Below are 19,650 nucleotides of genomic sequence, written 5' to 3'. Positions count from 1 at the left end.
GAAAAAAAACTGCTGATTTTATTAAAATAAGTATTTTTTTAAGAAACAAATTTAACCAAATTCGTCCTATATTTAACCGGGGGGAGGGGGATGAAATCTACCTAAGCCATTTTCTTCAATTTCATACACACATTGACATATTCAGTTAAAAATATGCATTGCTTTCAATGTTTTATGGTGAATCTTTGTATATAAAACTGTATATCTAAGCCCTTTTCTTTATTGTATTGGAAACTTTTCTTTATTGTCATTCAAAAACAATTTTTAATAGTTCATCCACTTTAAGAAAACTAGTTATAGTAATCCAAAAGAAAATAAATTAAGAGAATGCACTTAGTACTAGAGGATGGAAATTGACCCATCAATGTGAACTACATTAAAAAAAAATGCAAAACAATAAACCTACTAAATTTAAATATTTAGATATATAAAAAATTAAACATAATTATAACATGTTAAAATTTGATGTGTGAATCTCTTACGGATAGTTTTACATTTGTTCATGGCAATATCAACTATCATGTGAGTAAAAAAATATTTTTTTAAGAAAATTAACAATGAAGAATCTCACTTTTGATTGGGTGACATCATTGACAAAATAATGAGTTGATGACTCCAACTTAAGATGCAAAGAACAACAGAGTCAATGACTCAATGATGCATCGGTCAAGGATACACATAACCGCATATAACCCAAAATAGGAACCAAAGCCTAATTAAGCTCATTGTATAGGCCAGAAATTATTGCTAGACATAACAAGAAGCTGTTGCAATCAGTTTCATATCCTCAATTTAAGGTTCATTTTTTTTTATTTCATAGTAGTGACAAATTATTCTTTCTTATTCTATTTAATGACAGACAAAATTCTTTAAAATATATAATGAAGTTCAAAAATATCAAATAAACTCTTAAATAGACTCCTTAATTTTAATCATATACCTATAATGCATGGGATGGAAAACTAGTATAACCCAAAATTGGAATCAAAGGCTAAGCTAATTTTGAGGTGAGAAATTCATGCTAGAACACATAACAAGAAGTTATTGCAATCAATTTCATATCCTTATCTTTCACCCATCATCATGTTATTTTCTCCAACTTCATCATCACCACCTTAATGTAATTCATGAGCCTAAGTTCCCCATCCACCAACATTCCCCGCCACAACCTACCCTTTTGAGGTTCGGTTGCTTGGCACTCACGTAACACCACCATGAGTTTTAATTGCCTTACCTGTGGCCAAATTCTTCAAAGGGTAAATTCTGATAGGGATGATGAATGTCTCCCACCACAAGAAACAAAGAAACCTAACAGGAAAGTGGCAATGCAAGTTGATAGAAGCTGGTCAAGGAACATGACCCCACCCAAATATGCACGTAGTGGACCATTGGTCAAGGTTAAGGCAGAACATCATAGACGCACCAATAGTGAAGGGGATGTTGGACCAAGGTTGGTAAGGAGCAGTGGCATGAGAAGAGAGTGGAGTTTGGAGGATTTGGCTGGGCAACAACAAGACAAGGGAGTTAGATGCTATTGAGATATCTATCATTCATGGGCCATAAATTGTTGAATTTTGTTGGACTTTTCCATTAACATTTTGTATTCCTGTATTCTTTGGGGGAGAAAGTATTCCATGATCCCTTGACTACTAAGTGGTTATATTTTAGATCAATTTTCAATTGACATATAATCAAGATTTTTAGTTTACTAGGAAGAGTTAATAAAACTCGATTATGTGTGATGTGAAAATTAAAATCATGTAATAATTTCTCAATTTTGAGACATGTAAAAAGGGGATTAGTGGAATATTCTAGCATGGTCTTTTAAGCACTTGACAATTTATGGGAGGGTTTTTTTTTACCCTAGTAAATTAAATCCCTTTTTTGTTGTTAGTTTTTTCTTTCTGTGATTGTTTCCAATTTTGTGTCATTCATGATTGAATTTCTTGTCACTTAATCATCATTTTCTCTTTGTTGCACCCTAAGATCAATAGATGATAAAAAAGATTGAAATTAAGATGCACGAGTCTTTTTATATATATATATATATATAACACTCCTAATATGCATATGCTATATATTATTTACAAAATTCAAATACATTGCTAACATACATATAATATAACACGGATGGAAGCTCTCATGGCAACCCCGGTTGAGTAGGTTATGGTGACATATATATTCCATAATGCTATGGGTCAATGACTTTCCGGTTATTATGGTTTGTGTGGATATACAACATCTCTCTGCGTTGAACTTCATGCTATATTGCTGAAGATTAGAACGTCATCATGCATCACACTACGTGAAGGAGAAACTACTCTTGTGCTTATTGGTTAGCCAACAAAAAATCCCTTGATAACATGGCTTTTTCCTTCTCGTTTAATGGTTTTAGTCTTAGATGATGCTTTAGGGACTTTTCATGTCCGTAGACATTAGTCCTCTTGTTCTATTATTTCCCCTAGATAGAAAAATAATAATATAATATCCCTATTATCATTATAATAACTATCTTGAATATGATTTTTTTTTACTTGTTATTCTTCGGCATGAGTGTTTTAAGAGTTTTTTTTTATTAATTTTGTTTATCTCTTTTAACCTATCTTTTTAATATCTCTAGGTCAAATTTGAATTTCATTTTTTTATAAAAATATCAATAATTAAAAATAATAATAATATATTACATATAAATTATTTATCATAAATTTAAAATATAATTTATATATTAAAAAATATATGTTTATTATAAATTTTATTTAAAATATAATTCATATACCAAAACTTATAAATTTTAATTATAGAAAATAAACATTTATTCTGTGCAATACACCTAAAATACTGGTAATAAATAATTTATTTATATAAAATTATTCACTTCCTCTTTTATCCTGAAATCGGTGCAAATCAATCCATATTTATTTTACAATAAACTGAAGATTCTAAATTGAATATCATATTAATTAATCTTAATATTTAATTTTGAAATCCAAATAATATCTGTTTGGTGTATGTGTATCTATTGACTATTGTGTCACTCTCACAGGTGCCTTAGTCCCTTTCACGGTCCCTTTTTTTTTTTTTTTGTTATGTTTTTGGTAGAATGCTATAAGAAACAAACAACAAATCGAAACGAAAGAAGATTAAACTCTCAATTCAAAAACACAGTGCCTTTGCATGAAGAACCTCAAGAAGACCAATCAACATTCTGCAGCAGAGTTCTCTTCCCTCAACGTATGTCTTATATTTCTAAATCAATCTTATCTTTTGTTTTTATTTTTATTGTTGTTATTATGATTATGATTGAAGAAAAAGACAAATTCCAATTTTAATTCAAAAAAATAAAGAAAGAAAAAAATTGGAATGTTTCTATTCATGAGTTGACTCACAGTATAGTCTGTATTTTGTTTCCAAATTTGAAGGGCCATCGCCAATCAAACCCAACAAAGTGCCACACACACTTTTCGAATGAGAAAAAAATTATTTATACCAAAAAATTCTTATTGATTATTAATTATTATTAATAAAGGTGTTTCTGTTACTGGGTTTTTCAAAAATCTTCGTTTTTCTCTCATCCCTTCAGAAAAATCAGATTTTTGGTTCACGGGTAAGACTAATTCCTTTTCAAAAGCTTGATTGTTTTCTTAATAATCTGATGAATGATTATTAACTTTCTTAATAATCTGAAGCTACGAAAGGTTTTGTCTTTTTGAATTTGTTGTTTTTCTGTTTGTGAGTAGGGGGAACTAAAATTTGTTTAGCACGTTGTGCCCTTTTAGTTTGTTGGTTCTATTTTTTTTTTTTCACTCCAAGAATTGGAAAAGAGAGCATTTTTTAATATATGATTAATCAGTTTTGGAATTATTCATTTGATTGTAATAAGTGTATGTATCCAAATTTGTTTTGTGTCTACGGATATCATGCTATGCTTGGTAAATTGTTTGGTATAATACTATCTATTTCATGACAAGACAAATCGGTATCATGTTCTTGTGCTTGCTTTATATGAAGAATGTAATAGTTTTTGTTATCTATATTTTTTTTATGAAAATCATAAGTATGTCACGAATTGAAGTGAACACAATATCTTGTATGCGCTATTGGTTTGTGGTGTATCTTGTTTTTGAGGAAACTTGTGATTCATGTGTTTTCAGTTATGATATTGTGGCCTTTTCATGTTCTTTGAGCAGTGAATTTGAATGATTTGTGAAAATGGGCCTAAATTTAGAGTTGAAGAGCCATTCGGAGAATGTTAATGCCCTTGCATTTTCCAGACAAAGGGTTCTTGTGCCAGTTAAAGTCAACATGGGTGACGATGCTTTTGGCGTGGAAACGGTGCCGATCAAACAAATTCCTTCATCTGGTGGAGATGAGGATGTGGAAGTTGATATCATTGGGTGTTCAAATTTGGGGAAACCTTTTCTGATGGAAGATTCTTGTGAGGATTCCCCCGAGTGTTCCAGCTCTTTTGGTGATTCAGGATCTGGTGCTGAGAATGCCTCATCCTTTAGCGATACTGAAGTTGAATCACGAAAGTGTGCTGACGATCCATCCTCATCAAAGTGTGATGACTGGTTTGAATCATGTCAAGGAAGGTATGTTTCCCTTTGAATTGTTTCAGGCATCTGTTCATTTTATAGAAAGCGAGAATGCAGAAATGGAAGAAAATAAAAAACAAAAAACTGATAGCACTTCCCTTTGTGTAGAATGCCTATTTTTCCAGTTCATAAGGAAGCCACAGACCCATATACTTTATTGTGAAAGTTGATTATCTAGATTAGATGGCATTAGTAACTACCTCATTTTTTTGGCCATTCTATTTTCTTCTTCATATAAACAAGGTAAATTAGAAATTTGCAACAGTCACTGTGGAGCTCACTTGGTCTTCTCACCCCCAACCACCAAAGTGTGATTTATACTGCTATGGTTGGGTTTGGTGTTTTCTCTGATGACTGAGTGGTTTTCTCTGTGGAGCTCATTTTGATTATCTTTGAATTTGTTGGTTTGTTCTTCACTTCTAATTTTTCATACTTCAATAACCCCATTCTCACATTTTCTTTATTTTTTTCTGGTGCTGGTGTGAAAGTTTTGATTAGTTTGATATAAGGAAATAATTTGATGGCCTGTTCATAAAAGAGTGAAGAGTAAAGCATCAGTTTTGTATCATGGAGATAACTATTTGATGTTGTTTTGGAAGTGCTGCAGATCACTGGTTAAGAGGTTATTATAGGAATAGTTTATTAAATAAAAAGCCCGCTCTTGCTAAAGGGCGTGAGACACCAGTTTCTTCTTGCTAGAGTTCTTGACTTCTTGACTAAGAGGTGGCAATATAGGAAATGACAACAGTATGCTGAAACAAGCAAAAAAAAATGTGTGATGGTAATGAAGGAGAAATTCATCCAATGTCTGCATCCAGCCTCCATCTAGATCAGTTGTTTTATCTGAATTCCAACAGGCAACTACAAACTCATGCCAAATAGGTTATTACAGGAATATTTTATTGAACTAACCTTTGAAGCAGAAATCAAAAACAAAAATAAAGCTGTAAAGAGACCAAGTATAGGGAAAATTGTCATTTAGAACATAAAGAAAAGAAAGAAGAAAGCTTAAAAGAGATGAGCAACTACAACATACAAGCATGAAAATAAATCATTATAACCATAAGGTTATGAAATTACATTTGGAATTAGTATTGAAAAAACCTTAACTCTGAAATTTCCCTTGCTTACAATTTTTCTTTCAAGTGTTTCAGACTAAAATGTTCTGACTTCTGACTTGAAATCCCCTGCAATCTGCAGTAATATGCAACCCACATACCAGATTTAGGGAGATTCATGAAGGGTGAACTGAGCGTAGGTGTAGAGTGAAGAGTGAGTGCTGATCTGAGTGTCTGGTGTTTTTCTCTCTTAATATCTTAAGTATGGTTCAGTTCAGTTCAGCAGTTTGGTTTTTAAAAACTGAACTCAACAACAGTTCAGTTCAGTTTTTATTAAAAAAAGTTCACTTATTTTACACCAGTTCAATTGAGTTTGGTTTTTTTTACCACCCCTAGACATTCCTACACTCCATTTTATCTCCTCATCACCCTTACTTTTTGTGAAAGAAAGTCAACTGTTTAAACAAGGTTGTCATGATTCATAGTCATTATTGATTCAAAGTTACAGCTCGGAAAACTGTGAGAGCATGCATTGGATCAAATTGCACAATTCTAATAGTGAACCTTGTGCTTCATGTATCTATCTAATTGTTTGTCTTGTAGTTTATACAACAAATTCAGGTTGTTAAGTTGGATATATAAGCTAAGAAGCACAGATTCGGACACGGTTTCAGACATGGACACAGGGACACGCCTACAATAAAAAACATGGGACACGGGGATGCGGCGGGCACCTATATATATGTAAAATATGATCAATATCAACATGACAAAAAAATAAGTATGATCAAACATGACAATAAAATTTATATATTCATATGATAATCTAAGAAAAAGTACTAACTACTAAGAGGCATCAAGAGATATGTCATATGTCTAACAAAAAGTACTAAGACTAAGAGGCATCAAGTCTAACAAAAAGAGAAAGAAACCCAGAATTTTATATTATGAAACAGGAAAAATAAAACATAGTAAAGAGAAAGAAACCCATAATTTTATATATTCTGCAGATTTCATCGTTGAGTCTTCCATATGAACATATTGGATATAGCATTAACCCCATGAATTTGTTCAAAGAACAAGTCTGCCTCCACTTTGCTATTGTATAGGTATATTATAATATTAGAAAACTAATACAATATAAAAATCAGTATCTTGTTTCACAGACGAAAAAAAGTCTTACTGTTAGTAACATATATTATATATATTCACTTGCGCGGACACGGACGTGTATCAGTATCTTGTTTCACAATCTGTTACATAAATTATATATATTCTCTGGGCAACAGAAAAATAAAATTAGAAAAGAGAAACGGGGAGCTACCTGTGCGTGGCGATGGAGGTCCGGTGTGGTCTGCGTGCAGTGATGGCGTGCACGGCAACGGAGGCGTTTGGTTCGCTTGCAGGAAATGTGAAGGAGAAGAAGGTGCATGAGAATGAGAACTGAGGTGGTTCGTATTTCATAAGCGTTTTTTTTAATTTTTTTGAAAAAAATAATAAAAATAGGTGATGTGTCCGCGCCCGGATGGTGGGCCGTGTCCAATCGTGCGTGTCTGGCGGCCCAACCATGTCCGGCGACGGCGGACGCAACCGACACTGGCGTGATTCTGATGCGGGACACGCCCCTGTGCTTCTTAGTACATAAGTTAATAAAAAATTTCTTGACACTGATTTACCTTAGATTAGCTATATTCCCTGAATTAGAGATTTACTAAATCTTGTCACATGCATAATGAATGTGCTTTACAGCTATCTTCCTAAGTACGAATCTTATATCAGTTTCTTGTTCTTGTCTTAATTGAAAACTACCCCTGAAAGTCCAACACAACTTATTCTAGGGCTGCATTTTAAGATTGACATTATTGAAATTCTATTTTGATACGAGTAATACAGTCAGCTCTAAAATAAGATTTTTATTGTCAGTTTTTTTTACATGATTAAAGTTTGATTTGAATGCCAATTATTTGTACTTTTTTTTTATACAATTTACTCTACTGAGATGTATTTTAAGAAAGAAAAGGATGACAAAAAGTTTGACAAGTCATTGGAGGAGGTTCATACACCCTATGTCATGGCGCTGTAAGTGGATTGAATTGCAGATGAAGCAACTTCAGTCTCAAGCACGTAAATATGAGAAAGAACTTGCAGCATACAATCACTCAAAGCAACTTGATTTGGCACACTTTACATTAGAAGACTCTAATATCAAATCCATCCCTATATCTGATCGGATGCATAGAAATAAAGTTATGAAGAGGAACAAAAGAAAAAGAGTTGAAGAGCAGTGCGATATAGAATCTTACATGTCTAACCATAGTTTATTCTCCTATTATGGTATGTCATTTCTTTATTTGTTATAGTATTTATTATTGACATCTTTTTGTTTTATAATTTTTTCTTGTCTTTTTCCAGAGAAAACAGATTGTACTGCTGATACATGTTTGAAAGATGTTTGTGATGTTGGTATAGGTGAGTAGCAGTAATATACATGGTGCTGCTTTTGTTATTTATACAACTTGCAAAAATTATCTCACCGTAAAATTGTGAAACTGTGAATCAAACAAGCACAAAGTATTCAATGCACAGTTTTTCCTCTGGTTTTTCACGTATTACCTTATAATTTTAAGTATTTGACAAAACAGGTTTTACTTGTTCATTTCCACGAGGGTTCTAAATTTCCAAGTCTACGTTCTGTTTTATTTGATATCAGGAGGTGTCAATGATAGTAACCAGGAATTCAAGCTGAATGATGAGTGGTCTTCTGAAGAGTATGGAAATGTTGATAAATCCTTGGATGACATCATTCAGAAGATTGAAGCTATACAGTCAGAAGTTCAGCAATTAAAAACTAGAACCGACAAGGTGATAAGTGAAAGTTGTGGAAAGTTTTGTTCTATAACTCAATTTAGCATGCGTGGCCGATCTGATGGATTTAATCATTTTGATTCTACTTTCACCAGTAATGAAAACACATTACCATTTAGTTTTCCTCATTCCTCATCTCAGCTTGAATCTGAGTTTCACATGGGAGATCTACTTATGCCTGGAAATGCATCAGCTAGTCGTGAAGTGATGATTCCCTGTATTGTAACCACTGATGGGCCTGAGCTTGATGATCCATTGAAAGATGTAAGCTTTATATACAAACACAAGAATTTGGTATGTGGGTTATGTATTTTTTTGTCATATATAGATTGGGTATGTGGGTTATGCTTGACATTTGGTATCTTTGTAACAATAGAATTTTCCATTGCTTGCCCTGTGCTTTTGGTTTTCGTAATTGCTTGTACCATACATGAAAGGAGTTATTCACTAAGATTGAGATGCCACATAACTTCTACCTAGCTCATTCTTCTGACTTCTTTTTTGAGAATATTTTTAATATTGCCTAGTGGATGGAACTTGTTCTTTATAAATCATATTGTTGCTTGAACTTGAAGGTGTTGATTGGTCAATGTCAAAACTATTTTTCTGCAGTAATTATGGTCGTGTTTCAAGGTTGATTTTCTGTTGTAGTTCTCCCATGAAGCATGAATATGGCAGGTAGTGTCATATCATTGGTCAATGTGACCTATGGATATGGCCACTTGTTGCATATGCTTGCATTTCCTTTGATTTAGGTGCTTAGTGACACATCTCAGACATAGCTCATATACAGCTATATTTCAAGAATTAGGAGGGTCTGCAATGAAAATTTAGACTCTATCTGAAACTCAAAGGAAATTGGGATTGTTGGAAAAACATCTAATCTGGTAAATAAATCAATGATCTGGGTATCAGCATTTTGGGTTCCATTTGTTTGTGTAGGATGGAGTGGGGTCTATTAGAATAGGGTTAGAGAGAGCATAGGCCATAGTGAGCATATCTGTGATGTTTTGCATCAACGAATGGAGCATAAGGTTAAGGTTAGAGCGGCTTTGTAAAAATTAGATAAGAGTCGGGGAAAGGAGGAATGTGGTTTAGTTAGCTTGTGTAGAGTGAAATTCAGTTCAAATTGATATGGTACTGAACTCTTTGATCTGAATTTGCATAAGCATTTTGTTCTTAACCAATCACAAATGTGTAATTCACGAAGACTTTAATTTGGTTATAGATAGTCCTGTATTATTTCATGTTATCCAATTTTTAGTGTGCTGAAAAATTGAAATGCTCTACTCAATGTTTTTTTCTAAGGAATATCCTTGGTTGTTGTGATATACTTTTTGTGTGCGTATTTGTACATGTCATCCTAACTTATTTTATTTTAAAATTTAAAACTGTTTCATAAATAATTGTGTGCATATGAATAGTTAGAATTTGTATTTATGGATTCTCGTGTTTGTATCCCTGCCATGTCATTTTCTTGTTTTTTAATAGTTGTCATATCCTCTTATATGTCATGTATTACGTATTTGCATTCATATTACTACCTGGAACTGGAAGCACTTTTGGGTATGAAATTGCAATCCTCATTCCCTATGGCTGGATTTACTTGTTAATAATATGTGATGCAAGCCTGCAATTATTGTTTGAAAATTTGAATTAATAACAAGAATTTTAACTATCCTGGGCACAAGCATCCAACTACTAAGCTGCTACGCTGAAAGGATTGAACAATCTGTGTAATGTGTATTATTTACAAACCTTTGTGAATTTTTAATATTAGTTTTTTCTTATGTGCAGACCAAAGATGAAGTTCTTATACATAATCAAGTAGCTAAGGAAGAGTGGCATGATTTTATTGACTATGATGGAACCAAGGATTCCATTGAAGAAGGTAAATTCAGTTTTGATGTTCAAGTTTCAGAACCTGACCCCCATGAGAATGGTATGCATAATGAGCATTCTACTTGGATGTCATGTTCTACATTCAAGTAAAATGTCCCCAGGAAAAAAAGGAAGATATCTGCCTCAAAGAGGTTAAGCTGAATCCTATTGGAATGGTTATTCAACAAGTCGAAGGAATTGAGAATTTCTCCAACAAGTTGCAGTATGCTTGTGTCGTACTTCGTAAATTCTGGTTATTTGTTTTATACTTTTTTTCATAGAGGCATTATATCAATTGCACATGATGTGAATATGGTAGCATATTCTATTTTTTAGGGGAAGTTTTTATTTTTATTTATTGGTTGGAACTATTACGTCAGTAAACGATTGAAACTATATCTTATATTCTAAAAAAGTCAAGGCATTTCAAATTGTTTGTTCAGAGACAAAATCAAGGAAAAACCTTCTGAATTCTTTCCATATTGGACCTCGACGTATTGTTGTTCCAAATCGAATTTCTTTATAAACAATATATGTTCTTTTGACATATTTGTAAAAGGATGATTTTTCTCCTTCATTGGCTATTAATTTCTTTTGTATCTTAGAAATGTTGATTTTGCACATATTGTGTACCAGCTATATGAAATTTACTTTTCTTTACTTGTTTAATGGTCGGTAATAATAGGCACTGTTGATGTCATTCATCACCATCCCTCCCTTGTACTCCGATGAGATCATATCATTTGCATGTATCTATTATTCATAGAATGTGACATTATGTGGTTTCTCAGGTCAATTGGCACTAAAATTCATCTTTGTTCAATAATGTCAAGTTCACAATTAATTGCATTTGGAAATAACATGAAACATTTAATAATGCACATTTCCATCAAAAGGGAAAGCTAGGAAGGGGTATCCTCCTCTTTTTGAGGAAGGGATGGGATATTCTTGAATGCCATTCTTTTTGTGAGCTTAATAGCAATGAGAGCCAAAATGGTAGCTCCAGGAACAAATGCAACATCAGGGATGGCTTTGATAACACTTAGCTGAGGCACAGTTTGCCCAGTTCTCTTAGCTACCATGGCAACTGGTGGAGCCACTATCCCAGTGATCATCATAGATTCATCTGCTTTGCTCAGATTCACATTCTCTGAGATGAATCTGGTGAAAGCTTCCTTTTTCTTCTCAGCACCCTCAGATTTAGTCCATGTTTCATAACATTTCTGCTTGTTAGAGAAACATGCCAGTTTAGGAGGGATGCATGCATTGCAGATTCAACGCAAAGTGGAAGAAGAGTTAACTGACCTGTATATCATCGTGTGCTGGAGCATCATAATGCTTACCGGGCAATGCCATGTTGATTGCACTATGAAAATATTGTCAGAAAATATCAGTAAAACTGATGTTAGATTGGTGACATTCAAAGGGTTAACAATGCTTTTAGTTGTGGAAATATTTTTATTTTTATTTTTGTTCCCTATTTTTAAAACATTTTTGTTAGTCCCTATTTATGAAGCTTTTTCTCTTCAGTCCTTAAAAAAAAGATTTTTTTAAAAATAATTTTATATTATCATCTAATCAGAAATAATTGAATATTGATTTTTACAAAATTATTTTAAAAGTAATATCAAGGGGTGATATGTGATTAATAACAGTGTAAAATTTTACATTGTAAGTGAATTACCATTAAACTATAAAAAAATTTCTTAAAACATGATAACATCAGTCAAATCACATGGAATAATTTGTACACATTTTTTTTTCTTTATATAGGGACTAAAATATAACATCTTTTTTACATAGAGATTAAAATAAAAGATAATATTAAGTGCAGGGGCCATTTTTTTAACGAGTATAATAACTATTTACTGTTAATGTAACAATTTTTAAGAAATGACATGACATGCTTACTTGAAGATATCAAGAATGGCAATTTGGAACTCATTTAATTCTCGGATATTTCTCTGCTTAATGATCCGATCATAGAGTGTTCCTGTTAGCATACTCATCCCCTTGGATGCAACCTCAGCTCCTGAGATGCCAGAATTAATATAGTGAAATCCATTAATTTTAGACCAAATAAAGTTTTTATTAATATATATGAAAAATAGAACTCAGAATTCTCATGCAAGAAAAGGCAGAAAATGAAAGAGAATGTGACTTGTACCTCCCATGTAACTCGTAACCATCCCCATGATATTTTGAAAATTGAGAATGATTTTGATCACAAAAGCTTATCATAAGGTCAATATATATTGCTAGATAGAACGTAAGCCTAGGAAATGAGTATATCTGGTTGTTTGGTGAAAGTAAGGTATTCTTTGTATATTATTTTTCTTTTCCTATTTCTATGTTAGATTCTTGACTTGAACTGGCTTGTGGCTTAAAGCAGGTCCATGCATGATGGAAAGAGGGAGGAAAAAAAAGAAGAAAAAGAAGTTGTTTAGCGGTAAATTCCAATGGGATATATGTTAGTAATTTATATGATTCAATTGACCTACTTATGGAATTTGGATTGGAATCTTATGAAGTGAATAAGAATAAAGTAAATAATTTGAGTTATTGAAGAGAAAATTAATATAATTATTTTAATATCTCGATTGGATTGTCTTCTTGATAGTTTATAAATATTTATTATCTCCGTATATCTATTATGCTGTTGAGTCATCTAAGGCATTAAGCATTTCAGGATAATGATTATTTGTCACATCCTTGAAATTTAGATGCATGGTGCATAATGATTATTTGTCAGAAAAAATAGCATTTTTTTTAAATAACTCCCTTAGACAAATTAAATAATAAATTTAGTCAAACCTACGAAGAATGGATCCGGCCGGCATGTATGCGTAATACTTCCTTGTCCTGTATGATCATATAATAAAATAACCCTCTTTTACTCTTTTACTTTTGGCCTTTGGGATTAGAATGACTTCAAGTTTAAAAAGTTTGATATGTACAGTATTTTTTTTTAAAAACAATCGCTTTCCCTTTTAAAGCCTTGCAAAATATTTCTTATTAATTTTTTAACAATAATTAATGATTATCTACAAGTTCATGTTTCTTTTAATCTTTTAATACATACTTTTCTTTATCAGAGTTTCATTTTATTTAAAGATTTTTATAGTGTCAATAAATTAGAAATCATTTTAAATATAACCTTTAAAATAGTTATTACAAAAATTAACAACTTTAACACACATGACACCGTCTATTTTTAAATAATTGTATAAATGGTATTTATACTGTCATTATATTTTAATTAAGTTTATTTTATAATATATGTACCTTTCTTTTTAAAAATTATATATTGATTCATCAAGCTGATACTAGCATAAAATATATTTTTTATTGAGTATTTTAAGACTAACATTAAAATTATTTCGTCATAATATTCATATATATGAGGAGATGACCATCATCTGCATGAAGAAAGGATTCCTTTTCCCCCCACAAAAGCAACACCATGCCTATCTACCATTGTACTACTGCACATTTTCAAAAAAATCATGTTTTCTTTTGGGTTGGATTAACATTTTCCTTTCTTATTTATCTTTTTGCACGTGCTTAACAGATTTAACAAATTTCAGTTTGCATAACAATTTTTTAATTGATTAATGATTTTTACCTCAAAACAGACATAATTAGCTATCGTGAAAAATATTTTGATTTGTGCCATATGTTAATTAACAAAGGAAGTTTAGGTTAGTTAGCTTAGTATGGTGCGTGATTAACAAACTATTAATTTAGTGGCAAACTCCCTTTGCAACTAGCCTAACTTTGTTCCTTTCAATGGATCCATCTTCTTTATACTTCACTTTGAAGACTCATTTGGATTTGATGGTCATCTTTCTAACGGGCTGAGATGTGATAATCTAAGTGTTATTATTTGAAAGAGCTGAAAATTAAGCATCAATAGCCTGTTCCTAACAATCATGTTGGATGTTTCTGTGTATGAGATTGATTCTTCAGAAAAATGTTTGTTTTTGGGAGATAGAGGCATAGAGCATCATAGGAAATGTAATTATCAAATAGAATATTTGATGTTGGAATTAGGCTTGGTGGATGAACTCATCAAAGTAAATTTATAAGGGGTGTTGATGGGTTGGGCGGATTGAGTTTGACTAAATCCGTTACTCAATGTGATCAAAATTTAACAAGTTGGGTTGAATTGAGTTTGTGTATTTTTTTATACCTGATCCAATCCAATTCGATCATAAACGGGTTAAGTTAGGTTAATTGAATTTGAATATTTAAAAAATATTTTATATTTTACAAAAATATTTTTTTATAATAATAATAATTTATTTTTACCTAAAATTTTGTAAGCATATATTGACTAAATGCATTTAAAAGAGATCAAATTTTAAAAATATTTGACTAATAAAATTAATTATTTTAATGTTAATACAATATTTTTATTTTAGATAGAAATAAAATATTGTACTAGCATGAGAAAACATAAGCAAAATCAAGACAGGGATAAAACAACAACTTAAAAAAGAAAAAATCATAATGGTTTAATTTAATAATTTAATATAGTATGTGAGCTAAAAAATAATGTGTTTTGTATTTAATAATTAATTTATATATAATAATAAATTTAATTATATGATTTGGGTTGGGTCAGGTTGAAAAAAATAGTATTCGTTACTCAATTCGTATATGATCGGGTCTTAATTGGATTAAGTCGGATTTGATTCGAACATTTAGAAGATTCAACCCAATATGAGTTGGGTTGGATCGAGTTAGGTCATGAGTTGACCCGAATCGGTGAAAATCCCTTATTTTATATGATAATCTCTTGAAATATGTGAGGGTCTAAGATTTCTAGTGAAAATGTCTAGGTGGATTAGTGTCTTAAATGGATATTGTAGAAGGTATATCAAGTTGAGATGGTGTGATACAAGTTGTGAATGATGAAACCATGGATCAAGGAAAGGAATTAGATTGTTGAATCCATAACTAGGATCATAAAACACAACATTCCTTAGAAACATCATGCTGAATCAAGATTCAAATTCCAACTTGAGAGGTGTTTATATTTAGTGCCAAATCTTCCTCAAACAAAATTATCGAGTGAATAGGTAATTTATTCCCTGAGATTTTACCCATTTTGCATATTATTCCCTAACTTAATGTGAAATGCAAAATAGTCTCTATCTTTGCATAAGTGTTGCAAAATAGTCTTTCCGGTAAATTTTAAAGTAACGTTGTTAGTGAGGTCAATTTTAGTGTCACGTGGACTATCCAACGTGACACTAAAGGATGACGTGGCATGACACATGGACGTGCCTCTTAAAAGATGTCACGTCATTTGATAATAACAAAATGAGTAAATAGGCAATTTAGTCCCTGACTTTGTACCCATGTTGCATATTAGTCTCTAACTTAATGAAAAATTCAAAATAGTCTCTATCTTTGCATAAGTGTTACAAAATAGTCTTTTCGTTAAATTTTAAAATAACACTGTTAGTGAGGTCAATTTTAGTGCCACATCATTTGATGATGATAGAATGAGTGACTTCTTCAAATCTAATGGTTCTGAACCAATTGAGGCATATATAAGAAAAAGAACCCACACACACTTGCACAAATAAAAATAACCAAAAATCCACCGCAACAACCTTATCTCTGCAGTCGTCCACACCAATGGGCGAGGTCTGCATAACCATTCTCTTTTCCTCTTTTTTTTTCTTCAATTACCATCAATGTATCATTCCGGGTTCTGATTTTTTTTTTTTTTGGGTTCTGAATAGGAAGAGAAAAAACCAAAGAAAAATAAAGTGGAGGAGAAAAAAGCAAAGAAAGAAGAAAAGAAAGAAGAAGAGAAAAAACCAGAGAAATCAAAATATGACAAGGAATCCAAGGAGGAATTTGCGTTGCCTGAAATCGTGCAAGGTACAACCTTCGCAATGCATGAACACTTTAAGCACGATTTCTGGCATCTTTTAAGTTAGGGACTATTTTTCAACACTTATGCAAAAATAGGGACTATTTTGAATTTTTCATTAAGTTAGGGACTAATATGCAACAGGGGTACAAAGTCAGGGACTAAATTGCCTATTTACTCGTTTTGTTATCATCAAATGACGTGACATCTTTTAAGAGGCACGTCCACATACCATGCCACGTCATCCTTTAGTGTCATGTTGGATAGTCCACGTGACACTAAAATTGACTTCACTAACAACGTTACTTTAAAATTTAACGGAAGGACTATTTTGCAACACGTATCCAAAGATATGGACTATTTTGCATTTAACATTAAGTTAGAGACTAATATACAAAATGGGTACAATCTCAGGAACTAAATTGCCTATTCACTCCAAAATTATCTCTAAAAGAAGATACATGTCTATAAGGAAAAAGAAGTTCCTTGAAACAAAAGAAAAGGCTTTGATACCATGTAAAAAATGCAAGGTTCAGCTGAAGAGGTAAAAAAGGAGAGAAGAATGAATGCTTTGAAAAGCTGAAATAATGAAATCTCATTGATCAAATTACAATACAAATGTACCTTGGTACTTATCCTAGATAATGAGAAGTAAAAATACTAACTATCTAATTATCTATTTACAAAACTGAATGACTTAACACTTATTGTTAACAAAATGGCTTATCGAAAGAACCAAGGAATCAATTAAAAAGGATAAATTCAATTTTGAGGTTCGAGTTTTAGACCCTGACTCCCCTGAAAATGTGCCTAAGGAGCATTCTACTTGAATATCTGATAAGAATTGTTGAATTGTTCCAAAACAAACTAGGATTCATTTTATAGTACATGAATAACCAAGGTCGACTCAGAGACACAATCCAATTTGGTTTTGACTTTAATCCACTTATACACTGCAAGGGATTTCAATAAATAAGTTGTGGAAAATTGAAAAAAATTACATAAATAGAAATGTAGAATTGTAAAAACACAAAAAACAAAAATGTAGAATTACAGAAACATAAAAACAGAAATGAAACGGATTTAAGAGCACCAATCCAATTTATCAAATCCAAGCCATTTGAATTATCATAGTTTGCTACAGATGATGATCATATCATGAAAGTTCAATCAATCTCATTATATGTAATTCAATCAAACTAATCCCTAAATACATTGAGATCACGAATCCAATTGAAATATCATCCAATTAATTTGTAATTAAATTCGAATTAGGAAATTAATCAATAGCTTAATTTATTTCCAATCCTAAACACATTCAGAATCATATATACAAAAATAAAATTGGGGAAGAGGATGACCATTCACAACAAAACTCGAAATACTTAACCAGAACTCAAATTCCTCATTGATTTATTGGATCCTTGGATTAATTAGTTGTTTAGCCTTCCATAGTCATCACCAATGGAAGAACAATGAAAATTGAGCAAGAAAAGAGAAAAACAAAGTTGAAGAAAGATGAAGAACAATTGAGAGAAAAAGAGAGAAAAGAGTTTGATCTCAAAACTTGTACTAGAAGTTTCTAAATTTGTTTTGTGAAAAATGATTCTAGCTAACTAACTACACTAATATATACTCTAACTAATAAGAAGTAATGGATGGGTCCTAATTAGGCCTAATTAATCTCTCTAATTAAGCTAATTACATAATGTAAAGACCTAAAATTCGTAGCCCAAAATCCAAGTGTAGTGGCTTTGACTTCCAAGCCTTAAATGACCCTCAAAATGACAGAAATGACCAGTTTAGTTCTGATAAAATTATAGCTCTTTTTCTTAGCTTTCCAGGGACTACTCATATGCTCCATATGGAGTTCTGTAGCATCCTATAGGTCCTATACAAGACATATAAGTCAAGTAATCACAAAATCCAAAAATAAGCAACAATTATCAATTAAGTCCAATTATTTGCCTAAGACCAAAACTAAGTTATGGTGGTAAAATAAGAGTCAAAGAGAGTTCAAATAAGATGAAAAAGAATATGAAAATACTAAACTAAAAATGTTCAATAATATCATGTTCTACATTGAAGTCAAAAGAGGAAGAGCAATTTATCCAACAAGTTGAATCCAATTGGATTACTCAACCCGCTGAAGAAAGTCAGAATTTCTCCAAATTGCAATCTGCTTGTGTTGTAATGTGTATATGTTGGTTATGTGTTTTATACTCTTTTACATTGAGGCATTATATATGTAACATTCCATTTTTCATAAAATAAATTAAAAAGGATTTTTAATTAAAAATAAATAATTTTAGAAAAATGATGAGGTTTTTATAATTAAATAAATAAGGAAAAATAATTTTATTAATAAAAATAATGGTATGAAGGAAAATAAAAATGATATTTTATTTATTCATTTGATAGGAAATAAAATAAAGTTATTGTTTATGAAATAATAAAAATAAAAAAAATAGAGTAAATAATAGGTTGTGAGTACCCTAACTATATAAATAGAGACATGTTAGGTCAGTTTTCAGATTGACGATACTTCTATATGCTTTCTCTTTCTCTCAATTTCGTTTTCCTTTCTTCCTCTCCCAAAATCCTCCCTTTTTTCCTGCATACATCCAAACCCGTCTCAGTCAAATGATAATTCCGGATTCGTTAACCGTTGGATCATCCTGAAGTTAGAACACCAGGTTTGGAACTCATTTAAGCATATTTTCACCGTCGTGATTTGCAGAAAAATGTCTAAGGGGAGACAAATGTCCTTCGCATCGTATATACACAAACCTGTTCCTAATGTTAATTACTATATATGTGATGTGATGCTTTATATCAACAACACATTCTTTTTTACTTATCATTTTTAATTATTAAATGAAATTCATGTTCATGTTAGTGTCAAAAAATCATGTAATCATTTGCAATTGATCACTTTCTATTTAATAGGTCTCATGTGAATTTCACCTAATAATAATTAATATATTGGAGCAAAAAAAGTGTTTTATAACTTTTTATGGAAGAAATTATTAGATAGTCATGATTCAATACTTGTACATAATCTCAACCTATATTTATATAACACATTAAATGTCATATAAATATCAGTAGAAACCATTTTTCGTTTCAAAGACTTAATTTCCAAATCCTCTAAGTTAGTATCATACTGCCAATGACAGAGAAGCATATGCCTGTCCATTTTTGTATCAAATATCCACATCTCCAAATGGATTGCTTCTTTCCTTGCAGATAGCTGGAACTATAATAAGAGGCAAATTTCTCAGATTTCCTGTAGACATCAAACTCCAAAGACACGCACATTAAAGGTTATGGAACAAGCAGAATTAAGAAATCTTTTAAT

At 31.6% G+C, this 19,650-nt stretch overlaps 3 protein-coding genes across 6 annotated transcripts; 2 read left to right on the top strand and 1 right to left on the bottom strand.

Annotated features, from left to right (window-relative positions):
* Positions 1 to 1,088: 1,088 nt before the first annotated feature.
* On the top strand, positions 1,089 to 1,857 carry LOC114405494. The gene has a single exon (XM_028367996.1). The coding sequence runs from the start codon at positions 1,215 to 1,217 to the stop codon at positions 1,536 to 1,538; it is 324 nt and encodes a 107-aa protein (XP_028223797.1). The 5' UTR covers positions 1,089 to 1,214; the 3' UTR covers positions 1,539 to 1,857.
* A 1,247-nt stretch (positions 1,858 to 3,104) lies between these two features.
* LOC114406528 lies at positions 3,105 to 11,007 on the top strand. 4 transcript variants are annotated; one of them, XM_028369255.1, is made up of 7 exons: positions 3,105 to 3,231; positions 4,188 to 4,592; positions 7,665 to 7,987; positions 8,066 to 8,122; positions 8,364 to 8,515; positions 8,660 to 8,782; positions 10,316 to 11,007. In XM_028369255.1, the coding sequence occupies exons 2-7, from the start codon at positions 4,210 to 4,212 to the stop codon at positions 10,508 to 10,510; spliced, it is 1,233 nt and encodes a 410-aa protein (XP_028225056.1). In that variant the 5' UTR covers positions 3,105 to 3,231; positions 4,188 to 4,209; the 3' UTR covers positions 10,511 to 11,007. The 4 variants fall into 4 exon arrangements, with proteins under 4 accessions (XP_028225056.1, XP_028225055.1, XP_028225053.1 ...); XM_028369254.1 differs by having other exon boundaries at positions 7,674 to 7,987; positions 8,364 to 8,782; XM_028369252.1 differs by having other exon boundaries at positions 8,364 to 8,782.
* Positions 11,008 to 11,195: 188 nt separating this feature from the next.
* On the bottom strand, positions 11,196 to 12,760 carry LOC114406529. Its single transcript, XM_028369256.1, has 4 exons — positions 12,567 to 12,760; positions 12,311 to 12,431; positions 11,705 to 11,765; positions 11,196 to 11,622 (listed from the first exon to the last, which is right to left on the bottom strand). Exons 1-4 carry the CDS (start codon positions 12,592 to 12,594, stop codon positions 11,302 to 11,304), a joined length of 531 nt encoding a protein of 176 aa, XP_028225057.1. The 5' UTR covers positions 12,595 to 12,760; the 3' UTR covers positions 11,196 to 11,301.
* Between the last annotated feature and the right edge of the window lie 6,890 nt (positions 12,761 to 19,650).

Source organism: Glycine soja, chromosome 3 (genome assembly GCF_004193775.1).
Source record: "Glycine soja cultivar W05 chromosome 3, ASM419377v2, whole genome shotgun sequence".
NCBI lineage: Eukaryota > Viridiplantae > Streptophyta > Magnoliopsida > Fabales > Fabaceae > Glycine > Glycine soja.
This window is presented reverse-complemented; position numbering and strand designations above follow the sequence as displayed.

Excerpts from the sequence above, each read along its gene's own strand:
- LOC114406528 (XM_028369252.1), top strand. The coding sequence starts at position 4,210 with ATGGGCCTAAATTTAGAGTTGAAGAGCCATTCGGAGAATGTTAATGCC. Across the intron at positions 4,593-7,664 it reads TTTGAATCATGTCAAGGAAG|AAAGAAAAGGATGACAAAAA; the intron begins GTATGTTTCCCT and ends ATGTATTTTAAG. Across the intron at positions 7,988-8,065 it reads TAGTTTATTCTCCTATTATG|AGAAAACAGATTGTACTGCT; the intron begins GTATGTCATTTC and ends GTCTTTTTCCAG.
- LOC114406529 (XM_028369256.1), bottom strand. The coding sequence starts at position 12,594 with ATGGGGATGGTTACGAGTTACATGGGAG. Across the intron at positions 11,766-12,310 it reads GCCATTCTTGATATCTTCAA|TGCAATCAACATGGCATTGC; the intron begins GTAAGCATGTCA and ends ATATTTTCATAG. Across the intron at positions 11,623-11,704 it reads CAGCACACGATGATATACAG|AAATGTTATGAAACATGGAC; the intron begins GTCAGTTAACTC and ends TCTAACAAGCAG.
- LOC114405494 (XM_028367996.1), top strand. The coding sequence starts at position 1,215 with ATGAGTTTTAATTGCCTTACCTGTGGCCAAATTCTTCAAAGGGTAAAT.